The 20827-nt window shown below is 47.8% G+C and overlaps 3 protein-coding genes across 6 annotated transcripts in view; 2 read left to right on the top strand and 1 right to left on the bottom strand.

Annotated features, from left to right (window-relative positions):
* Positions 1–11497, top strand: part of SEMA4B (semaphorin 4B) — a 37015-nt gene extending 25518 nt beyond the window's left edge. For all 3 annotated transcript variants that reach the window (XM_036735454.1, XM_036735453.1, XM_036735455.1), the window contains exons 4-16: positions 1098–1261; positions 1679–1741; positions 2388–2486; positions 4237–4348; positions 5058–5174; positions 5502–5653; positions 6199–6380; positions 6640–6787; positions 7402–7612; positions 7734–7849; positions 8220–8386; positions 9071–9156; positions 9520–11497. In XM_036735454.1, coding sequence (XP_036591349.1) covers positions 1098–1261; positions 1679–1741; positions 2388–2486; positions 4237–4348; positions 5058–5174; positions 5502–5653; positions 6199–6380; positions 6640–6787; positions 7402–7612; positions 7734–7849; positions 8220–8386; positions 9071–9156; positions 9520–10256 — 2354 coding nt within the window. In that variant the 3' untranslated portion in view covers positions 10257–11497. The remainder of the gene's footprint in view (positions 1–1097; positions 1262–1678; positions 1742–2387; positions 2487–4236; positions 4349–5057; positions 5175–5501; positions 5654–6198; positions 6381–6639; positions 6788–7401; positions 7613–7733; positions 7850–8219; positions 8387–9070; positions 9157–9519) is intronic.
* Positions 11498–12237: 740 nt separating this feature from the next.
* Positions 12238–15496, bottom strand: CIB1 (calcium and integrin binding 1). The gene is made up of 7 exons (XM_036769610.1): positions 15343–15496; positions 15032–15066; positions 13518–13626; positions 13129–13279; positions 12910–13028; positions 12732–12820; positions 12238–12485 (listed from the first exon to the last, which is right to left on the bottom strand). The coding sequence occupies exons 1-7, from the start codon at positions 15391–15393 to the stop codon at positions 12464–12466; spliced, it is 576 nt and encodes a 191-aa protein (XP_036625505.1). The 5' UTR covers positions 15394–15496; the 3' UTR covers positions 12238–12463.
* Positions 15497–17431: 1935 nt separating this feature from the next.
* GDPGP1 (GDP-D-glucose phosphorylase 1) lies at positions 17432–20752 on the top strand. Of its 2 annotated transcripts, XM_036734722.1 has the most exons (3): positions 17432–17482; positions 18748–19968; positions 20677–20752. In XM_036734722.1, the coding sequence occupies exon 2, from the start codon at positions 18801–18803 to the stop codon at positions 19962–19964; it is 1164 nt and encodes a 387-aa protein (XP_036590617.1). In that variant the 5' UTR covers positions 17432–17482; positions 18748–18800; the 3' UTR covers positions 19965–19968; positions 20677–20752. The 2 variants fall into 2 exon arrangements, with proteins under 2 accessions (XP_036590617.1, XP_036590616.1); XM_036734721.1 differs by lacking the exon at positions 20677–20752 and having other exon boundaries at positions 18748–20432.
* Positions 20753–20827: the final 75 nt, after the last annotated feature.

The following is a 20827-nucleotide window of genomic DNA, read 5'->3' as shown; positions in this document are numbered from 1 at the left end:
TTGCCTTCCTATGGATAATCTCCAGCTTATCGACATTGGGATCTCCTTGCTATTCTAAGAACAGACACGAGGATTTTCACTGACTGTCCCCCTTGTTTGGCATGCTCTCCCTCTTCATCTTTGCTTCTTGGCTTCAAGTCCTGGCTAAACTTACTCCTTCTACAAGAAGCCTTTCATAATCGCCTTAATGCTAGCACCTTCTCTCTGTAGGTTATTGCTCATTTTTCTGGTATGTATTTTGGTTGTATATAATTGTTTTCATGTTGTCTCCTCCATCAGACGATGGACTCCTTGAGATCTGGGACAGTCCTTTGCCTTTCTTTGTGTCCCTTGTGCTTAGCCTTGTTCTTAACACACAGTAGGTGCTGACTTGCCTTGCCTTAATTTCCTAAACCAGGGACCTCAGGCCTCAGGTTTCCTACCCCTGTCCTAAACTGTGGCTTCTAGAGCTGAGCATAGACTACAGATGTGGTGAGGCAGAGTGTAGTCGCTATCTCAGAGAAGCTGGGTCTGTCTTAGTGCTTATTCTCAAGGATATAGAGCTCACAGTTAAGGGAACCTCAAAGTAGGGTCTTTCTTCTGGGTGGGGAAGGCAGCGTCTCAATGCACATCAAACCAGCTACCATCACTATGAACGTTACACACACAATCTTGCCTGTCTCTCTAGTTTATCAGTCAGAAGAGCATTTTAGCAGCATGTAGGTTAGACCCGCTTCATCTTTCCCAAACAGCTTCTATGCAGGTTATTAGGTTCATGGCTGGTCAGGCCAAGTCTTCTAACTTCCTTTTCTATTCAAGCAATTTGCTTAGGTTTTTTTCTATGAATTATTTTTGTACAAATGGTTTAAAATGTTTCCATAAAAATATAGGTTGCAAGGAACAGAGCCCCCGGCATGATTTCTTGTGTATTGTATGTGTGACTCTGAATTATTATTCTCTCTCGTAACCTCTCTTTTCCCCTCATCATTTCATTGTGGATTTGGCATGCTACAGACCCTAGTGACACTCCAAAAATTCTCCTTCAGCTCTCTGGGGGATAGATACAGGATGAATAGCATTTGGCCAACCCCTAGTGACGGCAGCACCTCTCTCCCCAGGCTCCCAGGAGCGGACGGTGCGAAGGTTTGAAGCAGAGGGTGTCACCAACTACACAGCCCTATTGCTGAGCAAAGATGGAAGAACACTGTTTGTGGGGGCCCGGGAGGCCCTCTTTGCTCTCAGCAGCAGTAGCAGCTTCCTGCCCGGGGGGCACTACCAGAAGGTGAGAGAGTTGTAGTTGGGGATGTGGGGGAGGGAGGGTGGACAGGGTGAAAGAAAAGAACAGTTGGGCAGGCCTACTGGACCTTCAGTCTTCTGGGACAGAATTTTTAACATACAGAAGGGATAAGAATTGTTAATTAATGTTCTGTGCAGTGGTTCCCTTTCTGTTGCTGTTATACTAACCTTTCAATCACAACAAAAAAAAAATGGGTTGTGAACTCCTAGGGTAATTTAGTACAGTATTCATAATATTCTTTACAATAATTTACTGCTTACGGTGCCACTAAAGCATTTTTAGCACAAGCCTCTTGGACCGTCATCGCAAACCCCTGAGGTCTGAAGAACCTCTAAATGGGGATCTTTATACTATCCTTCCTCTTTCTTAGTATTGACTTTGTTCTTTTGGGGGATCTTCTAGTTGCTGTGGAGTGCTGACCCAGAGAAGAAACGCCAGTGTGTCTTTAAGGGAAAGGATTCACAGGTGAATGGGAGTGGGGCAGGGAGAAAAAGGTGCCTTTAGGTTGAGGAAGAAGCGGCCGATTGTGGGAGGGTCTGGCCCCCAAATAGAGGCCTGCTGGGAAAGCAGTGCTGACTGATGCCTTTTCTGATCTGATATCAAGGGACTTTATCCAGTTGCAATTAAATATCCATTGACTTCTGCCCTAGCCAACTGCAATAAGGAAGAAAGGGTGACTCAGAAGGGAATCTTCCCTTCTGGAAGGGAGTAGGCCTTATCTCTGATGGTCTTGATATTGGATTGCTGAGAGACGTGGAGCCATGTGCAGCAATCCCAGCATGCAATTGACTCATGACATTTCTGAGACCCCTTTGTTTTTGGCCAAAGCCTTATAGTTTGTTGGATGGGGGCAATATTGGGAATTCCTTTGAGGGTTGAGGTCCCCGAAGATGCTCCCTTGGGTAGACTGTGTTGCTCTGGAGAACTCCATCTTCCCCCATCTCCATCTAAGAAGCCTGAGGCCACCCCAGGTTCATGCACTCTTCTTCCCTGAGATCCCTAGAACTGACTACTCTATGTCATGATGGGACTCGGCGGTATTTGTATATGATGATGAAAGAGGAAATGAAGGAAGGGGTGTAGGATGCTGATGTTTGCTTCTTCCTCCTAGAGGGACTGTCACAACTACATCAAGCTTCTCCAGCCATTCAACAGCAGCCACCTGTACACCTGTGGTACAGCTGCCTTCAGCCCAGTCTGTGCCTACATAGTAAGTGGCAGCCCTGGCTACTCACCACCTCCCTTCCTGAGGCCCCAGGAAGCCTCAGCTGAGACCCTCAGGGTTCCTGGCCAAAAATGAAACCATTCCTATTTAGTATTTACATTCACTTTGTGCTAGGAGGGCAAGGACCTATTGTCCAGTCTATGAGGTCCAGAGTGAGTTGGGTTTAAGGCTTGGTTTTTGAGAAAGAAATCTAGCCAGTAAACCCAAAGTAAAGGAGGCAGCCTTCAGCCATCGAAATGTTCTCTGAGAGTAACCTTTCAGTCATGCTATAGCTTGACTACTCATTCCTATACACACAAATCTGTTTTATACACACACACACACACACACACACACACACGCATGCACACACATGCACACACACACACTCACTCTCTAATTCACCTAATTTCCTCTCTATCATAGGACAACAGCTAGCTTTCATATAATGCTTTAAGTTATGCAGAATGCTCTTGTATATGTTATCTCAGTTGATCCCCACAACAATCCTGTAAGGTAGATATCATCCCTGTTTTGCAGATGAGGAAACTGAGGCTGAAAGTGACTTGCCCATTGACGCAAGCATCTGAAGCAAGGTTTTCACTCAGGTCTCCCTAACTCCCGAGTCTAGCACTCTATCTTATCCATAATCCCACCTAGCTACTGCTGCAGTTGCCTATTTTTCCATGTAACACATACATACCACAGGTCTCTTCCTTGTTCCACACTAAATGCATTCATATATACATCCCTTTCACACTTAAAAATTTCTTTTATTATGACCGTAGCAATAAACACCATCATTTGAATAAACAAATAACAGAATAAAGGATTATATAGGAAACCACAGATTTGTTAGATTTTTATTAGATTTATTAGATTTTTTTAAGCATATGTGAAATTTACAAAATCATATTTTTTTTTGGTCTGAACCTGTGATTTCACTGGTTTAAGGAGCTCCCTGGTGACCACACTCCCTTTGTCAATGCAGATCAGCAACTGTTCTATAACGTATAGTCTTTGTTGCCAAGGGCACTGTGAGATGCCATCATTAGATTAATTAAGAAACATTTATTAGTTGCCTACTATGTGCCAGGGCAGCTAGGTGGTACAATGGATAGAGCACCAGGCCTGGAGTCAGGAAGACTCATCTTCCCAAGTTCAAATCTGGCCTCAGACACTCACTGGCTATGGGACTGTGGGCAAGTCGTTTAATCCTGTTTGCCTCAGTTTCCTCATCTGTAAAATGAGCTGGAGAAGGAAATGACAAATCACTCCAGTATCTCTGCCAAGAAAACCCCAATGAGGTCACAGACAGTCAAACATGACTGAAAATGACCAATCAACAACAACAAAACTATGTGCCAGGCACTGTTCTAAGTGAGGGGGATTCCCAAAGTGACAAAAGACAGTCCTTGTCCTCAAAGAGCTCACAGTCGAGTGGGGGAGACAACATACAAGTGAGCCATATACAACAGAAAGAGGAAATAACAGAAGGTAGGCCCTGGCCTAGAATTTAAGAGAGTCAGTGATTTGCCCAGGGTCACACAGCCAGTGTGTGTCAACTGTGAGCCTTGCACCCAAGTACTCCTACCTCCAGAGCCCGGTTATCTAGCTGCTCTGGTCAGCTGCCTCCTCTCATGACTTTCCCACATAAATCCAGCTTGTTCACAAAAACCCTGGTTGACCCATGCCCCCCTTGGCTGTTGTGGCCTTGCTCCAGGGCTCTGAATGGTTCTATTTGTCCTTACCTTAGAACATTCAGAACTTTAGCTTGGAGCGGGATGGATTGGGGAATGTCCTGCTGGAGGATGGGAAGGGCCGCTGTCCATTTGACCCCGAGTACAAGTCCACAGCCATCATGGTTGGTAAGTGCCTGGTATCCTCTGGGGCAGGGGAGGGAAGAGGGCAGAGTATACCTCCAGAGTTTTAGAAAGGGGGCATTTGGTTCCCTGGCGCCTAGGGGGTTCAATGAAAACTTCTCTGAGAAAACTGCCACGATGTACTTCCAGACACAGCGGAGTCTGGACTTGGCTAAGGAGCTGGGATAGTCATACTCCCTTCCCCTCTCTTCCCCCTTCTACCCTCCAGTCCCATTTTGCCAATTCTCATGGCTCCTTCTTTGCTCTGAGGACTGTAGAACCATAGGACTTGCTGGAGAGTTTGTGGCACATGGTCAGACATAATCAAAGTGTTGCTTGGTTTTGCTTAACTGGACTGCTTTGTTACAAGGACGGGTTCTGTTGGCCGGGTGGGACAACAGTCAGAGGAGGGGAGTGATTGGGAAGTGATGGTGATGTTAAAAAAAAGGGGACCAATAAACCATTTTTCTCAAGTTGTTGCTGTTTCCCCCTGGGGTTTGACTTCTTTGAGATCCATTCTACTCCTAGGTCTAACTTTAATTCAGGGCATCTGGGTACCCAGGGACCCCACACTAAGATAAAATGGACCTTCAAGTTCCTTTCCCAGCCTCTACTCTGAAAAGGACAGATTCAGAGGCTCTAGGCTTGGAGGAGGTCAGGCTCAGCAATGGGGGCTGCTCTGGGGCTGTTCCCATGGGAATGTTTCTCTTGGCAGATGGTAAGCTCTATGCCGGAACAGTCAGCAACTTCCAGGGGAATGAGCCAACTATCTCCCAGAGCCAGGGGAATCGCCTCACCCTCAAGACTGAGAATTCCCTCAACTGGCTTCAAGGTGAAGATTTCCCTCCTCCTCTCAACCCCCATCCTTGAACGGTAGCCTTCAGGGCTAGTCCTGCCTTCCTAGACTTAAAGACTGCCCAGAGAGGGATGAATTGAGGTGGTGGGATCTAAACTGGAGGCTGAGAGAGGGAATGACAGCTGAGCCTGGTGAAATGGGCCCAGCACGGGAGGATTGTGCCAGAAGACTTTCCCCAACCAGTGTGAATCTGGCAAGGTCCTTGAGAGCTGAGAGCAGATTCTTTCTCCTTGTGGGACTGATGCCATGGGGCTCCCCTTCTGCTTCATCCACCGACTCTGAGCCTTTTCCTACCCCATACAGACCCAGCCTTTGTGAGCTCTGCTTACATTCCTGAGAGCCTGGACAACCCACGGGGGGACGATGACAAAATCTACTTCTTCTTCAGCGAAACTGGCAAGGAGTTTGACTTCTTTGAGAACACAATTGTGTCCCGAATTGCCCGTGTGTGCAAGGTGAGGGCCAGGGACTAACAAAAAATGAAGAATTTTCTTGGGGGAAAGTGTATTTTCTCTTCCCTACCCCCAAACCCCTTCAGTTCTCTTAAATCTGGGTCTCTCATTTGCCCTTATCAATCCTACCTATTGTCAAATTTATTTGTGTACTTATCATATCACCCCCTTTTAGATGATGAGCCCCTTGAGGGCAGCAGGGACTGTGTTTTTCATCTCTATCTCTAGTACCTAGCACATTGCCCTTCATATAGGTGCTTAATAAATGTCTTATTGGGCTGAAATGAAAGTCAGGAATGCCTGTGGTGGGGTTCTATGAGAGAAATGAATAGTCAGCAAACCCCGAGAGTATGGCCTTTTCCAGTTCTCCACAGACAGGAATGTTTCTAGGTAACAATCTGTCAACTTTCAGAGGCCTGGGAGTTCAAAGCTGGGGGTGGGGTGCATATTGACCCCTGTAATGCTCCTTTCTTCAGAGATCCTCACTCAGGGCCATTGCCTCCCCATGTGGCTTCACAAAGCCCAACCTGATTTTTCTCTCCTGACAGGGGGACCTTGGTGGGGAGAGGGTATTGCAGAGACGTTGGACATCTTTCTTGAAAGCCCAGTTGCTTTGCTCCCGGCCATCTGATGGCTTCCCCTTCAATGTGCTCCAAGATGTCTTTGTGCTGAGCCCTAGCCCTAAGGACTGGCAAGACACCCTCTTCTACGGAGTCTTCACTTCACAGTGGTAGGTCCCTGGTGGGACTAGGAGTCTCATTCGTAGCCCGATGGCCTTGAAGCTGAAGAGCCAGGGGAGAAAAGGCGTTTGGACCTGCTGTTCAGTTAGGAGGAAACTACAGGGGCCAGCCTGCGGGGTGAGAGGAGAGGCCCTACCTGCAGATACTTCCCTTGGATTCTTAGACCTTTGGTTTACAGAGCTCTGAGGGGATCTTTGGTTGCAGCTGGGGCCCTGGTAACAATTCAGACATTATCTGTCTCTATTGCAGGCATCAAGGAGCTGCAGGGGGCTCAGCCATATGTGTCTTCACCATGCAGGATGTGGAGAGTGCCTTCAATGGCCTCTATAAGGAAGTAAACCGAGAAACTCAGCAGTGGTATACAGTGATGGATTCACCAACGCCCCGGCCAGGAGCGGTCTGTATTCCCATCACCACACTTTGCCTTATTCTCAAAGCAGACCCCTATATGGCCTCTGTAAGAGAAGCAACAGTCACCCAGCTTCAGGCCATTTATTCCGTCTCCAAAATCAAAGATCCAGAATGATGCCCCCTTCCCACTCCCTCTCTGCAGGAGGCAGAGAAAGTCTGAGATTGTATGCATGTCATATAGCCTTCAATAGAGAAATAGGAACTGTACATTTATTTTTATATATATATATACACACACACGTACATCTGCACACATACATATTTATATGCATATATACATGTATGGACATACGTGTAGGCACATGTACATGTATGTTGTATGCATGTGTACGAATACAATATATACATGCACCCTACACAAATATGTATGTAGTATGTATCAGTATGGACATACATCGCTATATAGCTATAGCCATAGATATCTCCATGTTTATGCATACGACAGTTGGCCTAGAAGAGATTTTGAGAGGTCATATACTTGTTGAGATAATGGATGAGAATAGATGAGAATTTCCCTACTCCACAGCAGCACTTTTTGAGTGTTAATCTTTAAGTTTTCTTCTTTGCTTAAATTTTTCTTCTTTGCTATTTTTTCTCCAGTGCATCACTAATAGTGCCCGGGAAAAGAGGATAAATTCCTCTTTGCAGCTCCCTGACCGTGTGCTTAACTTCCTCAAAGATCACTTTTTGATGGATAGGCAGGTCCGTAGCAACCCGCTGCTGCTGCAGACGAGGGCCCGCTACCAGCGCCTCTCTGTGCACCGAGTCTCTGGCCTGCACCGTACTTACGATGTCCTCTTCCTGGGCACAAGTGAGTTTCCTGGACTCTGGGGTTAAGGGAAGGTCCCTTGCTGAGGGTCAGCTGAGGAGCGGGACTTGTAGTGGGAATCCTTCCCCTAAGAAGAGGAGGTTGAGTCTGTCTCATCTTGCAGGTGATGGCCGACTGCACAAAACCGTGAGCTCGAGGCAGAGGGTGCACATCATTGAGGAGATCCAGCTCTTTCCGCCTGACCACCCTGTACAGAACTTACTGTTGGATCCCCAAAGAGTGAGTGAGAATATGGTTAAGAGGAAGGAGGAGATGAGAGGCTCAGGGGATTCCACTTTGGGATTAGGGGGAATATTGGGTTAACTTTTATCCCAATGCTTTCTCTGGGCCACCACGTATCCAGTCTATTTTTTTCTCCCTCATTCCTTCAATTGGAATGGAGAATTTAAATCCTGGTAACACATCTGAACTGTATAGAATCCAGGTGTGTCCAGAAAAAGGACCTAAGGAACCTGTAGGTTGGCAGCTCTACCATATGGTACCTCAAATCTGATCCAAACTTTTACCCAGAGCTGGGTGGATGCGAAGACTGGGTCCTTGGCCAGGAGGCTGTCATTGCTAACTTCTCGTCACCTTTTATCTTGTTCAGGGATTACTGTATGCTTCCTCCTACTCGGCTGTGGTTCAGGTGTCTGTGGCTAACTGTAGCCTGTACACAAGTTGTGGGGAATGCATCCTGTCTCGAGATCCCTACTGTGCCTGGAGTGGTACCAGCTGCAGGGACGTCAGGCACTACCAGCCGGAACTGGCCTCACAGTAAGAACTCTACTGCTGCTCCTCAAACTACTTCTCCCTTCTTTGCCCCTGGGCCATCGGCATCCATTCTCCCCCTACTCAATTCTTTCTTGAAGTGCCTTCCTTCAGGACATGCTTAAGAGGATGGGGTAGAAGGGGAGCAAATGGTACAGTATCCCAAACCCTATGCTCTGGGGACCTGGAAAGCTGGCCCGTGTTCTTTCTACCTGTCTCTTATTCCCCGACTTTTGTTCTGTAGCCAACAACACCCTGTGAAAGTAATCCCACTATGACTTTAACTAAAATAGTAATAGCAATAAAATACTTACTATGTGCCTGGCACTGTGCTAAGGGCTTTATAGTCACTGTCTCGTTTGATCATCACACCAGCCCTGGAATTTAGGTGCTGTTATTACGTCTATTTTACAGATAAAAAAACTGAGGCAAATAGGGGCTAAGTACTTGCCCAGGATCATACAGCCAGTGAGTATCTGAGGCTGAATTTGCATTCAGGTCTTCCTGACTCCAGACCTGGTGCTCTGTCCACCGCAACACCTAGCTGCCCTCCGTTGATCTGCAAGCACCGGAATGTAGGGAGGGTCGTCTCTCAAAGTCAGAGAGGGTGAAGTCCTCTAGTTTACCTGGACTCTGACAACTGGAGGGCCCATCTCCTAACTCTGCTGTTGACTTTGCTCTTGTCCTCAGGCCATGGGTGCAGGACATTGAAGATGCCAACACTGAGCAGCTTTGCAACAATTCTGCATTCAGCCCCCTGTCTTCCGCATTATCAGGTAAGGCCTTCTACTTCAGGAGGGGATAGGTGGCAGCAGTTGAGGCATATCTGCTGCAGGGAGAGCTGTGAAAGGTTCATATCCCTGCCTTTTTAGGGGCCAATTTGTATTGTTGCTCCCGCCTCTTTTTCTGCTTGTTCCCAGAATATTGGGACTGTCCTTTCACACACAATGGCAGCATTTAGCTTCCCCCAAACAAAAGAGGTTGTGGAACAGACAGGTCTCTAGAGTGAGCCTCCGGTAGGTGGACAGACTGATTTTTTCTAACAAGGGCAGTCCCCAGAGTTTCTCAGGGGTAGAGCTGCCTTAGGTCCTAATGAACTTGGTGCGCCTTTGAACACCTGTTGTGTGTTTCCTTGACAGATGAGACACCGTGCGAGCGAGTTCACTTCCTGCCCAACACTGTCAACACCCTGACCTGCCGACTGCTTTCCAACCTTGCATCCCGGCACTGGCTACATAACAGGGCCCCCATAAACAACTCTTCCTCTTACCGTGTGCTTCCCAGTGGGGACCTGCTTTTGGTGGGCAGCCAGGATGGGCTGGGTTCTTTCCAGTGCTGGTCCCTGGAGGAGAACTTTCAGCAGCTGGTGGCCAGCTACTGTGTGGAGGCTACTGAGGGCGCAACAGATGGGGAGGAGGGTTCTATTGTCCCCCTCATTATCAATACCTCCCGGGTGAGCTCACCTGCCAATGGGAAGGCTGCTTTGCTTCCTTACAAAACCTACTGGACAGAGTTCCTGCTGATGTGTGGTCTGTTTGGATTTGCTGTTGTACTTTTTGCCCTCTTCTTCCTTTATCGAAACCGGGATGGCATGAAGGTCTTTCTCAAACAGGGAGAGTGTGCCAGTGTACATCCTAGGACCCGCCCAGTGATGCTACCTTCTGAAAACCGGTCCCTCAATGGAGGAGGCCCACCTAGTGCCCTGCCTGATCACAAAGGCTACCAGGCTCTTGCTGACAGCTCTCCTGGGCTCCGAGCTTTCACTGAATCGGAGAAGAGGCCGCTCAGTATTCAGGACAGCTTTGTAGAGGTGTCTCCTCCATGCCCCCGGCCCCGGGTGCGGCTAGGCTCGGAGATCCGTGACTCTGTGGTATGAGCACAGGAGATGGGTAAAAAACCAACCCTGGCTCTAGGGACTATGACTCCGTATGGAATGGCCAGCCCTACCTCTTTTCATCAAACAGAACCCAGTTCAAAGAATGGAGCTAGCTGGTTGGGCAGCTCCCTCCTACTTCCTATGGAGTCCCTGGGGACATGGACCAGCCAGAGGGAAGAGGATCATCAGCCTTATAGCAAGCCTGTAAGGCCTCCTCTCAACCAGGAATGGAAAGAGAGGTGGATTTGCTGGCCCTGGGTGGTCACCTTGGAGCTCCACACATTGAATCTACAACCAGAAGGCGCTTAGAGGGGGTCCAGTTGTTCAGTGACCTCTTTCATTCATTCTCAGTCTTTGCTAAGAGACTGTTCTGATAGACTAGCTCTCCTGAGCCCTTTTGAAAACATTTTTCTTTAAAAAAAAGAGAGAGAGAAAATGTGAAACAAGCATGAGGGGTGAGTGGTGATCAAGAACTTCTCTTCGAGCCTTGTTCTGGAAGGGATTCAGTTCATGGGTTCCCTTCCTTACATGCAATTCCCATGGGGCATTTTGGAGGTACCAGGACAATATGATTGCCTGAGCCTAAGTTTGAAATCCATCTCTTCTTCTTCGATGTGCCTCCTTTTAGTTTTTCTCGTGTTCCGCTGCCAAAGTCAGTCAATGCAGAGACCTAGGACTGTCCCTGAGGCCCCCAAGAAGTCTTGGGCTTGCCATGCCAAGGACCCCTGAGAGTGAGAAAGCCAAGCCAGGGTACACTTTCTCCCTACCTCCACAAAGCAATCAGGCTACAGACAACAGGAGGGTTGTTATGTCACTGCCATCCCTGCCAAGCCGAAGGACTAATAGTGGCCTCTACGCTTTCTCTTGGGACCCAAGAGGGCTGGCGTAAGGTTGGCGTCATCACTGTGTCAAGGGAGGAGATAGAAGCACATTCCATTTCTTATGGAGTTCATGTTGAACATCAAAGACTGGACTTACTATCTTCCCTTTGTGATAACCTAAAAGAACCACTGTGTCCTTGTCCTTCTTTGTCCTCTGACCCTTTTAGACTTCCTCCCACTTTCCATAAATGACTAACCTCCCCAAGCTTAATGATTCTCTGGCTCTTTGTGCTATTTCTGCCCAAAGGGACAATGACACTGCCCAGTCAAAGGGCCATGAATCTATGTGGGTTTTGTACCATTTTTTTTTTATAAAATGCACTTTACTTTTTTTTTAATAAAATCTGAAATTGAATTTTAGTCTGTTGCAGTGTGCCTTTCCTCTCACACTGAATGCTGTTATTAAAAACTGGTTCTGAGTGCCTTGGGCATGGAGAAAGCTTCAGGAGAAGAGCCCAATCCTACATCTTCCTCTCTCCTTGAGCTAGGCCTTCCTCTACTCACACTTTCAATAAACTGCTTCATCTCAGTGAGTTGATTCAGATGGGGGTAGTGGTCAACGGTCTACTTAGCTTCGCTAAGCAATATTCATGCAAAGGGCTGTTAGGAATTTAAACAGTTGGTCTGCTCTATAACCAAGTTACAAGAATCAGCCTACGTAGGGATCACCAGCAGTTTAAACTTTTTATTTTTAGGAGGCAGTCGGGGCTGAGTGACTCACCCAGGGTCACAGAGCTAGTAAGTATCTGAGGCTGGATTTGAACTCAGGTCTTTCTGGCTCCAGGGCTGGTGTTCTATTCTCTAGCTGCCCCAGCAGATTGAACTTTAAAAATTTAGGATGCAATCTCCATGTACTGGGCAAAGACAGCTGAACACAGGAGCAATTTGCTGGGCACTGAATAACTTACCATTCTCTAAATAAGCACAAAGCAAGAAGTTCATGTTGTATCCTCCACATTCCTGCTTTACAGAGAGATCTGTATTGTAATTCAAAAATTCTCCATTAGTTCCTTCCTCACCTTCCTCTTCCTGGTCTTAAATGAGATCTCTCTGCCCTGCCTCAAGTTTTGTCTGATGTACCCACTAAAACACAAGTGAGCAAAACTTCCAAATATTTATTATTGATTAGTATAAACATGAACAGTGTGGTCACAATGGCAGTGAGGAGAGGAGAACCCAGGGGGCTGGACTCCTCAGTACAAGCCCCAGGGCTAGCCCAGGCATGGCGACCGTTTGCAAGGAGTTGGCACCACAGGTGAGGCCAGTGCATAGAAGAGAATTTCTCAAAGATGGGTTACCGGTGTAGCCAGACACTGCAAGTACCCATCACAGGACAATCTTAAAGGAGCTGGAAGAGACAAAGATGTACGACTTACTGATCCACTGTAGAACAGGCATGGTGAAGAGGATAGGAAATGAAACCTAGATCAAGTAAACTCAAATAGCGATTGGTAAATATGTTCCCTACAACCTGTCTGAAATTGGCTCAATCCCAGAGGACAATGGGGTTGTAACCCAAAAACACTTCTCCACTCTTCTTACCCGTGGCCTCCTTTTAGCAAGAAGCTGAATTGCCAGGTGGCCCTGGTCATACCTGGTGAAGTCAGGTGAACGGGAGATAACATGTTGGAACTCTGAGAGGTTGATGGTACCATCCCTGTCAATGTCAGACTCTTCTAAGACCTGCCCAGAGAAAGGAGAGAGAAGTTCAGTTAAAAGCCCCAATACCCTCCCTTCTCTTCCCCTTCCCTCCTTATACTGTCCAAGCTCACATTCTCAATGAGCTGCTTCATCTCAGAGGTGCTGAGTTGAGTGTCCTGCCCCTCCCCAGTAAGGCAGTTCACTAGCTGCTTCAGATCCTCTTTGTTCAAGGTCCCATCATCATCAAAATCTAGTTAAGAAAGACCAAGACAAAAAATTATCCCTGCTGAAAAGACCATAATGCTCCCCCCACTCCACTCACTATATGCCCTAGTCCCTTCAGTCCTTACCGAAGATGCGGAAGGCATAGTGGGACTTGATTTCAGGGGTAGCTGCATCGCTAAAGACACTGAAAAGGTCCAAGAAATCTTCAAAGCTCAAGCTGTCTCTTTCTGGTGCTGTGGAGAACACACGGCAAATACGTTCCTTGAAGGGGTTGGCCTAGAGCAAGAGAGGCTCTTGTAAGCAGAAGGGCATTAAGTTTCTGTTAGGGAATCAACCACTAAACTTTGATTATACATGTATTATGTCCAAAGCCCTGTACTGAGAACTACAGAGGGCTGCCCATCAAGAGAATTACTGGAATAAGAAGGGGTTATCAGACGGAAAATGTCCCACAGATCCCAAAACAGGAAGCTGAAATTAACTACTGAATGAAGCATTGTGGGAAGGGTACCACCTTGAGCTCTGGAAGTGTTAAGATCTGCTCAATGGATATTCGGACCCTCAGAGAATCTTCCACATTCTGAGATTCGGGAGGAAGCAGATTACTAAACCTCTTGTGGGCCCTGAGAAAGAAAACCAGAAATCAGTCAATCAGCTCACAAATATTGATTAAGTCCACCAACCAAATAAGATTTATAGTTTCTATTAAATTCACAGCAGTGTGGGGAGCTAGCCTCTAGTAGCGTACTGTTTAGTTGGGGAAGAGGCGGGATCAAAAAACACACAAGAAGTCATAAGATCCTATGAACAATATAGGAGAGATGTCACAAAGCATTATATGAACAGAGTCCAATGAGTGTTGCAGACAAGAAGCGGTAAGATTTCAAGGGATGGAAGACATTACTGTGGGCTGGGGTCTTCAAAGAAGCCTTCCTGGAAACAGGTAGAACTTGAGCTGGCCCTTGAAAGATGGGAAGGGTTTGGATGAATGGAGGGTGGTCAGTCAGTCAACAAGCATTTAGGAAGTTTCGGCTGTGTGCTAACACTGGGGATACAAAGAAAGGTCAAAAATAGCCCCTGCTGTCAAGGAGCTCATGGTCCAATGGACTGTCCCCATTCCTGCCTGCACCAAGAATCCCGCAGTCGCTGCCTAAGGTCCGTATATTTAGCCTGGATTCTACTATCAAAGGTTTTCCCAGATGCTTACAATACAGCCATTCTCCAACAAGGGGCTACCCAGCCCTCTCAGCGTTTCTGCCCCTGCCAGGAAGGGTCCAAGAATTCCATTATTGATTCGTACTCTGAAAAAGCTTTGTGCAACTGCCTTGATCTCTAAACATGTAGAGCAAGCAAAATGTTACAGCTGGTTCAAAAACTCAAAGTTGGACAAGCAGTTGAATTTAGAAACTTCTTACTTGGTGGTGATGGGCAACAGCACCACCCCTTGGGCAGCAAGGGCAGAAATCTCTAAAAGCAAGGCCCACAATGATTAGAGAGCAAGGCCTCACAGCACTTCTAGATGCTCCTTTTTACCCTGGATCGCTTTATGGCCCTGGCCCCGCTTCAAGCACGAGATTTACGGCTGACCATCCACTAGTGCGCATTAGACCTATCTCAGGATAGGGCCGGGAAGAGAATACGGGGAATGACATGGAGGGAGCGTAAAAGCAGTGTGCAGTAGTAGGACAGGCACTGAAGACCTACAGTCTAGTTCTAGTTCTGCCAACAGAGTAACTGTGACCTTGGACGAGTCACTTCAGCTCTCTGGGACTCAATTCCTCCTCTCTAACATGAGGAAAGTGGCCTCAGTCTCCAAGGTGTTCCCTCAGTCCCAACACTCATCATGACCTCAGAGACAGTCTAGTCCAACCCCTTAATTTTACGGGGAGGAGACTGAGACTCAAGGAAGGGAAGTGACTTGCCTAAGGTCACACAGTCACTCAGTGGCAAAGCCAGGATAGAAAACCCAAGTCTTCTGGCCAAGTCCAGCTGCCTTCTGAGTGGGGTGCAGGTTGGAGGGGTACTTACAGGAGAATCTCCTGCTTCGTCAGGAACGTTAATTCCTGGAAGAAAACGCAAGAGATGATCGTCAGACTATGACGGGCACAGGCAGGACAAGGGCTCCCCTCAAACCCTTGCTCGCTCCCCCGCGCCAGGCCCGGGGAGCTTTGCACTTGAAGCCTTCTCGGGTCTCCCATCGCGAAGCCGGGGGGAGGGGAAGGAAGAGGAGGGCTAGGCTGTGGGGGGACAGGCCGTGCACGGCCAGGGCTCGCCGCCCCTCAGACCGCTGCCCACCCCGGCCAGGGCAAGCCCAGCCAGATCTGCTGCCCCCGCCGCACCTGGTACTCTGTCAGCAGCTCCTTAGAGAGCTGACTGGCCGAGCTGCCCATGGCCTTGCTACGCCCGCCGGGTCTAGTCCCAGAGACTCCACCAACTCCGATCCCGGACAGCAACAACTTTCCCACTCACTTCCGCCTCTCTCGTCACCCGCCCAGTCCCCGCGGCAACCGAGGCAGCTCCAACCCCGCTTCCTCATTTGCCTGTAGGCTCCGCCTCTTAAAGGGCCAGAACTCCAGTTCTCGACTCCCTGAGCGAAATCTAGGGAGAGAATTCCAAAATCAGGTGTGAGGCGAGTTTAGTTGGCCGGAGCGAGAGGGAGGGGCGAGGAGGGGAGGTGTTACGAGAGTGTGAACCGGTGTCCTGTTGCTGCTGCACCTTAGGAAAATACAACTCTTTATCGCCACGTCTGGGAGAAAGAGAGGCAGCGGAGTATCGTGGGAAAAATGAACGGTTTGGACGAACAGCTCTCTGGGGCTCAGTTTCCTCGCCAAGTCGTAGTGGGCCTGAACACTGGACTTCATTTCCCACAGTTCATTGGGAAAGTCTTTGGACTACATCTCCCAGAGAGCAGTGCGAGAGGCTGGAAAGTCGCGTGATCCCCAGCAAAGGACTTTGATTGGTGGGGATTGCACCATAAAGCGGGAGCTTTTAAACTACTACAGCCTTTCAATAGAGCCCCCAGGCTTAGGAGGTGCCGGTTAGCTGCTTCCTGACTCCCCATCCCCACCCCACCCCACCGCACCCCCACCCCCCGACCTCCGGAAACCGCTTAGGGTGATGTGGATATTCTTGGTCCACTTCCTAAAGCGCAGGTCTGACCTTGTCGCACCCCTACTCAAGAAGCTCTAGTGGCTCCCTGTCACTTCCAGGAACAAATACAAAATGTTCTGCTTAGCGCTTAAAGCCATTTATAACCTATCACCGTCCTACCTTTGCAGTCCCCTTACTCTATTACGATCCCCGACTGGTACTCTTCGATTCAGTGATTCTGGTCTCTTTGCTGTTCCACGAACAAGACACTCCATATCTCTTGGCTCTGGGGAGTTTTCTCTGGTTGTAGCCCATGCCTGGAACACTCCCCCTGTTCTGCTCCGACTGCTGACCTCTCTGGCTTCCTTTAAACCCCAGCAAAAAGCCCATCTTCTACTGGAAGCCTTTCCTAGCTCTTAATTCCTCTTAATTCTAGTGCCTTCCTTATCTTAATTCACCACCACCCCGTTTATCCTGTATCTTGTTTGTAAAGATGCCTTTGCTTGTTGTCTCCTCCTAATAGATTGTGAGCTCGTGGAAATGGCAGGAACTGTCTTCTGCTTAAAAAAAAAAAAAACTCCAGCATTTAGCACTGTTCCTGGCACGTAGCAGGCGCTTAATTAATATTTGTTGACTGGCCGACTGAACCTTGACATTCCAGAACCTAGGTGGGAGGCGTCATCAGCCCACTTTCTTCAAAGACTCTCTCCAGGAGGCAGAGGAGAGACCCCTGGGGCCTCGAGTTTATGAAGTGACTGTTCTTCTGGGGTTATGCCGAGGAGGTTACTGGGGATTAAAGAGAAATTAAATTGATTCCCTGGAAGAGTAGGAGATTGCAGAGATGGGTGAGGAGAATATTTCACTATTTGATCCCCTAATTTGTATTTATGTTGCTTCGTGTCTGGCAGTAATGTTGTTGGTATGCATGCGTTGGATGTGTGTGTCTTCTACGGTCTACAAGAGAGCGTTTGCCTGAAACGAGTGTTCGAGCCAGGAGTAGTACCCCTAAAACAGTCAACATCATCGAAACTCTATAAAATGAGGTTAATGGACAAGAGGATCTCTGCAAGGTGCCTTCCAGTCCTGAGTCCTGGGATCCTAAGACCTGACTGAGCTCCAGAGAGGGGTAGGGATCAGGGTGGGAGTGAGGGACTGTCTCCTCCTCTCGAGCCTGGAGGGGGCGGGGCAGAATTGGTAGGCCACGCCCATTTGCTCCTCGAGAAGGAGCTGGGTGATCTCTACCTCATAGTTGTTCCTGCCCCTTAAAGGAGGCGCATGCGCACCCATGACCTCCGAAGCGTTCAGGAAGTCAGGCTGCCAGTTTCCTCTTCCCAGCCTGTGGAAAAAGCATCCGTACTTACCTAGCATAGCCTGGTGGAAAGAGCCAAGGTGAGGAGAGGAGGGGAGCGAGGGAAGAGAGACGGTGCACTCACTCTGTGGAGGAAAGCAGAAGGGAAAGGGAAAAATATGTAGTCAACAATTATTTGGGAACAGCTGTGCTGGGAAGATTGAAAGCTCTGGAACCTCAGGTGTACCAGGAGAGCCACGGGGAAGGTGGATGCAGGAAGTTTTCATTTGATACTCTTCATCCCTACAAGTACATTTCTCCCTCCTCCCGTGCCCCCGCTTTTTTTCCTGACATCGCTAATGAAACTTACCAGATATTGACCATGTTAGTGGAAGGAGCACTTTATTTGGAGCCGAAAAAGGGGTGGGATCCACACCTGGGTTTGCCCTCTGGTTCCACCATTTACTGACTTTGTGCCTTATATACTATGTACTATGAGCCCCAAGATTCTGCTTCGGTAAAGTGGGGACACCTGCCCTGTCTCTACCTCATGTTGTTATGAAGCTCGAGCAAATATTTAAATGTATGTGTTCTTTAAAAAAGCCATAATGCACCATCTATGTTGTAAATAGTAATATGTGAATGTGAATTTCTGTACTTGTTTTACATCTCTTACTATACTGTAAAACTACACTCTTTGAGGGCGAAGAGCATCTCTAATTCCTCATTGTATATGCCATATGCTACATATATAGGAGTGGGTCAATAGATATTTAATCAATAAACCAATTATTTGGCACCCAGCTGTGGTCCTGTCCTCTCCACTGCTTTCCTGAGTCTCAGGGCTCATTGCTAACTTGCTTAGGAAGAATACTCCCTTTCCAAAGTGTCAATTGTTTTATACTACTGAGAGAAGATGACTAGGGGACCTGCTATCAGGAAACATAAATGTAAATTTTAACTTGAAGTACTTTTGCCTCCCTTATTTTGTTCAGTAGAGGGACATGGAACTACAAGTGAGAATTTCAGGGGGGGTTGGTACAATGGCAGATGAAAAATGTTATGGGACAGGTTTTGTAATCCCCGTTATGTTTCCTGTGTATAAGTTTGGCCTTGCATACATATTGAGAAACTATAACATTACATATATCATAGAGAATGTTTATATGTACAGACCCCTGCAGTGGAGAAAACTGTTTTTACAGAAATAGATTTAAAACAATATTTTTTTCCAGAACTGTAAAAGTTACTTTTAAAGGTGATCTTAAAAAAGCAACAAACAACCCAGCAGCCAAAAAATTCTTAAAGCCCTTAGAAATGTGACACCATACTCTATGTTCCTTTACCCCTTGTTCTTGTGTTCCAGATCACCTGGAGGAACCCATATCTGCAAGAACTTGGAATTTGTGTCCTTTTCGTATGGCTGTACCACAGAATATAAATGAAATTTCAAACTTACCACCTCAGAGCAGTGGCAGTGATGAACAGTTAAGACTCCCTGTTGGGCCAGGAGTGTTGGAGTTTGTGTATGGCTCAGAGGAACTAATAGTGGAAGGGATACAATGGCAGACTAGTGAATCTGGTGTCCTATGCCCCCCTTTGCTGTCTCGTTTTGATCGTACCCTCCAGTCATCTTGGAAGCAACGGATGGAACAAGGATTGTTTCGTTACTGCCTTGGGGAGCTGCAAACCCAAATCCTACCTGGCCCTCTGGGTTTTGTGGCTCAGCTGAATGTGGAGCGGGGTGTACAGAGAAGATGCCCTCAGAACGTCCAGAGTGTGAGACAGGCATTTGACCCTCAGCAGTTCAATTTCAATAAGATCCATCCAAGAGAAATCCTCTTCCGCCTGTGCCGAGGTCCAGGCTTTCCAAAAGCTTTCCAGTTCAATGAGATCCTGGTAATTATCAATGTCAGTCCCTTGGAATGGGGACATGTGCTGTTTGTGCCAGAGCCAACCCAAGGGCTACCACAGATCCTCATGCAAGACCCATTACAGTTTGGGGTAGAGGCTGTCATGCTTAGTACCCACCCTGGCTTTCGTGTGGGCTTCAACAGCCTGGGTGGCTTGGCTTCTGTCAACCACTTACATCTGCATGGTTACTACCTAGCCCATAAACTGCCAGTAGAGACAGCTCCAAGCCAGCCACTAGATCCCAAAGGTCATATACACCTACTAAGAGGACTCCCAGCCCCTGGTTTCCTATTTTATGTGGATGAGCCAGGACCAAAGTTGGAGGCAGTGGTAGACAGGGTCTGCCTGGTCACCAACTACCTCATTGACCAGGAGATTGCGCATAACTTATTTGTGACTCGGGGAGCCCCGCCTGGAACCTCACCATCCTCATTGGCCTACACTGGTGTCCGGGTCATCCTCTGGGCCCGGAAGTCCAGCTTTGGGATTAAGGAAGGGGAGGCTTTCAACGTAGCTCTGTGTGAGCTGGCAGGACACCTGCCTGTTAAAACATCCCAGGATTTCGAAAGCTTGACAGAAGCTTCAGCTCTGAATCTCATTCGGCAATCTCTCCTGCCTTCATCCCAGTTTTTACAACTTCAAGAAGAACTGGTGTCCCTCCTGGCATAGCATAGTAGGTGCTTTCCCTGGATCATAGTTATTTTCTAATTTATTTTGTTCCTCCTTTTAGTGTTTCTCTTAGGTCATGACTGCCCAAAAAACCTTCAGGGACCCCTATTGTTTTTAGGCCATAGTACAAATTCCTTAGAGGTCTAGCAGTCAAAGCCCTAGTTCCCCAGACTTATTTCAAATGAATTCCCTATGTGCCCATTATGTGTCAGCCAAACTGGACTACTGGCCAGCTGTCGTTGAGCTTAGTATTCCCAGCCTCACAGTTCCACATATCCCTCAGTACTTGGAATGCCCTCTCTGTTCATTACTGCCTTACCCTTGCCTTCCTGCAGCTTAGGTGCTGTTTCCTCCATAAAACCTTTCCCCATCCACTCCCCATCCCCAGTTGTGTCCCACCTTCCTCACCATTATCTTGCAATATTTGTTACTTGAATGTAAGTTCCTTGAAGGCAGAGAGTAACTTTTATTATAGTACCCTGCACGTGTAAGATATGTTTAATAAATGTTTCTTGAATTCTGTTGGAGTAATATATATATACGTGTACACACATACACACACACACACTCCCTCACTCTCTGCTCTCCATCAAGTCGAGGAGGCATCTGTCCAATAAACCCCCACAGTTTCCATATCTCTAACTGCTTTCCACTTGATTCTTCTTCAGAGCTGGACCGGGTGAAGCTAAGTACAACATTCCGTGTCTTCCAGACGCTGCCCTAGGGCTATGTAATTGACAAAACACCGGGCCTCGCAGGGTGCCCCCTTCCGGCCACAGCTCGTAAGCGCCGGGGCCGCGACGGCTCCGCAAATCTAGACCGAGAGCCGCCTCGGGACTTCGGCGACGTTCTGGAGTTTGGCT

Source organism: Trichosurus vulpecula, chromosome 8 (assembly GCF_011100635.1).
Source record: "Trichosurus vulpecula isolate mTriVul1 chromosome 8, mTriVul1.pri, whole genome shotgun sequence".
Classification (NCBI taxonomy): domain Eukaryota; kingdom Metazoa; phylum Chordata; class Mammalia; order Diprotodontia; family Phalangeridae; genus Trichosurus; species Trichosurus vulpecula.
Note: the sequence above shows the minus strand (reverse complement) of the source record. Positions and strands in the feature narration are given on the sequence as shown.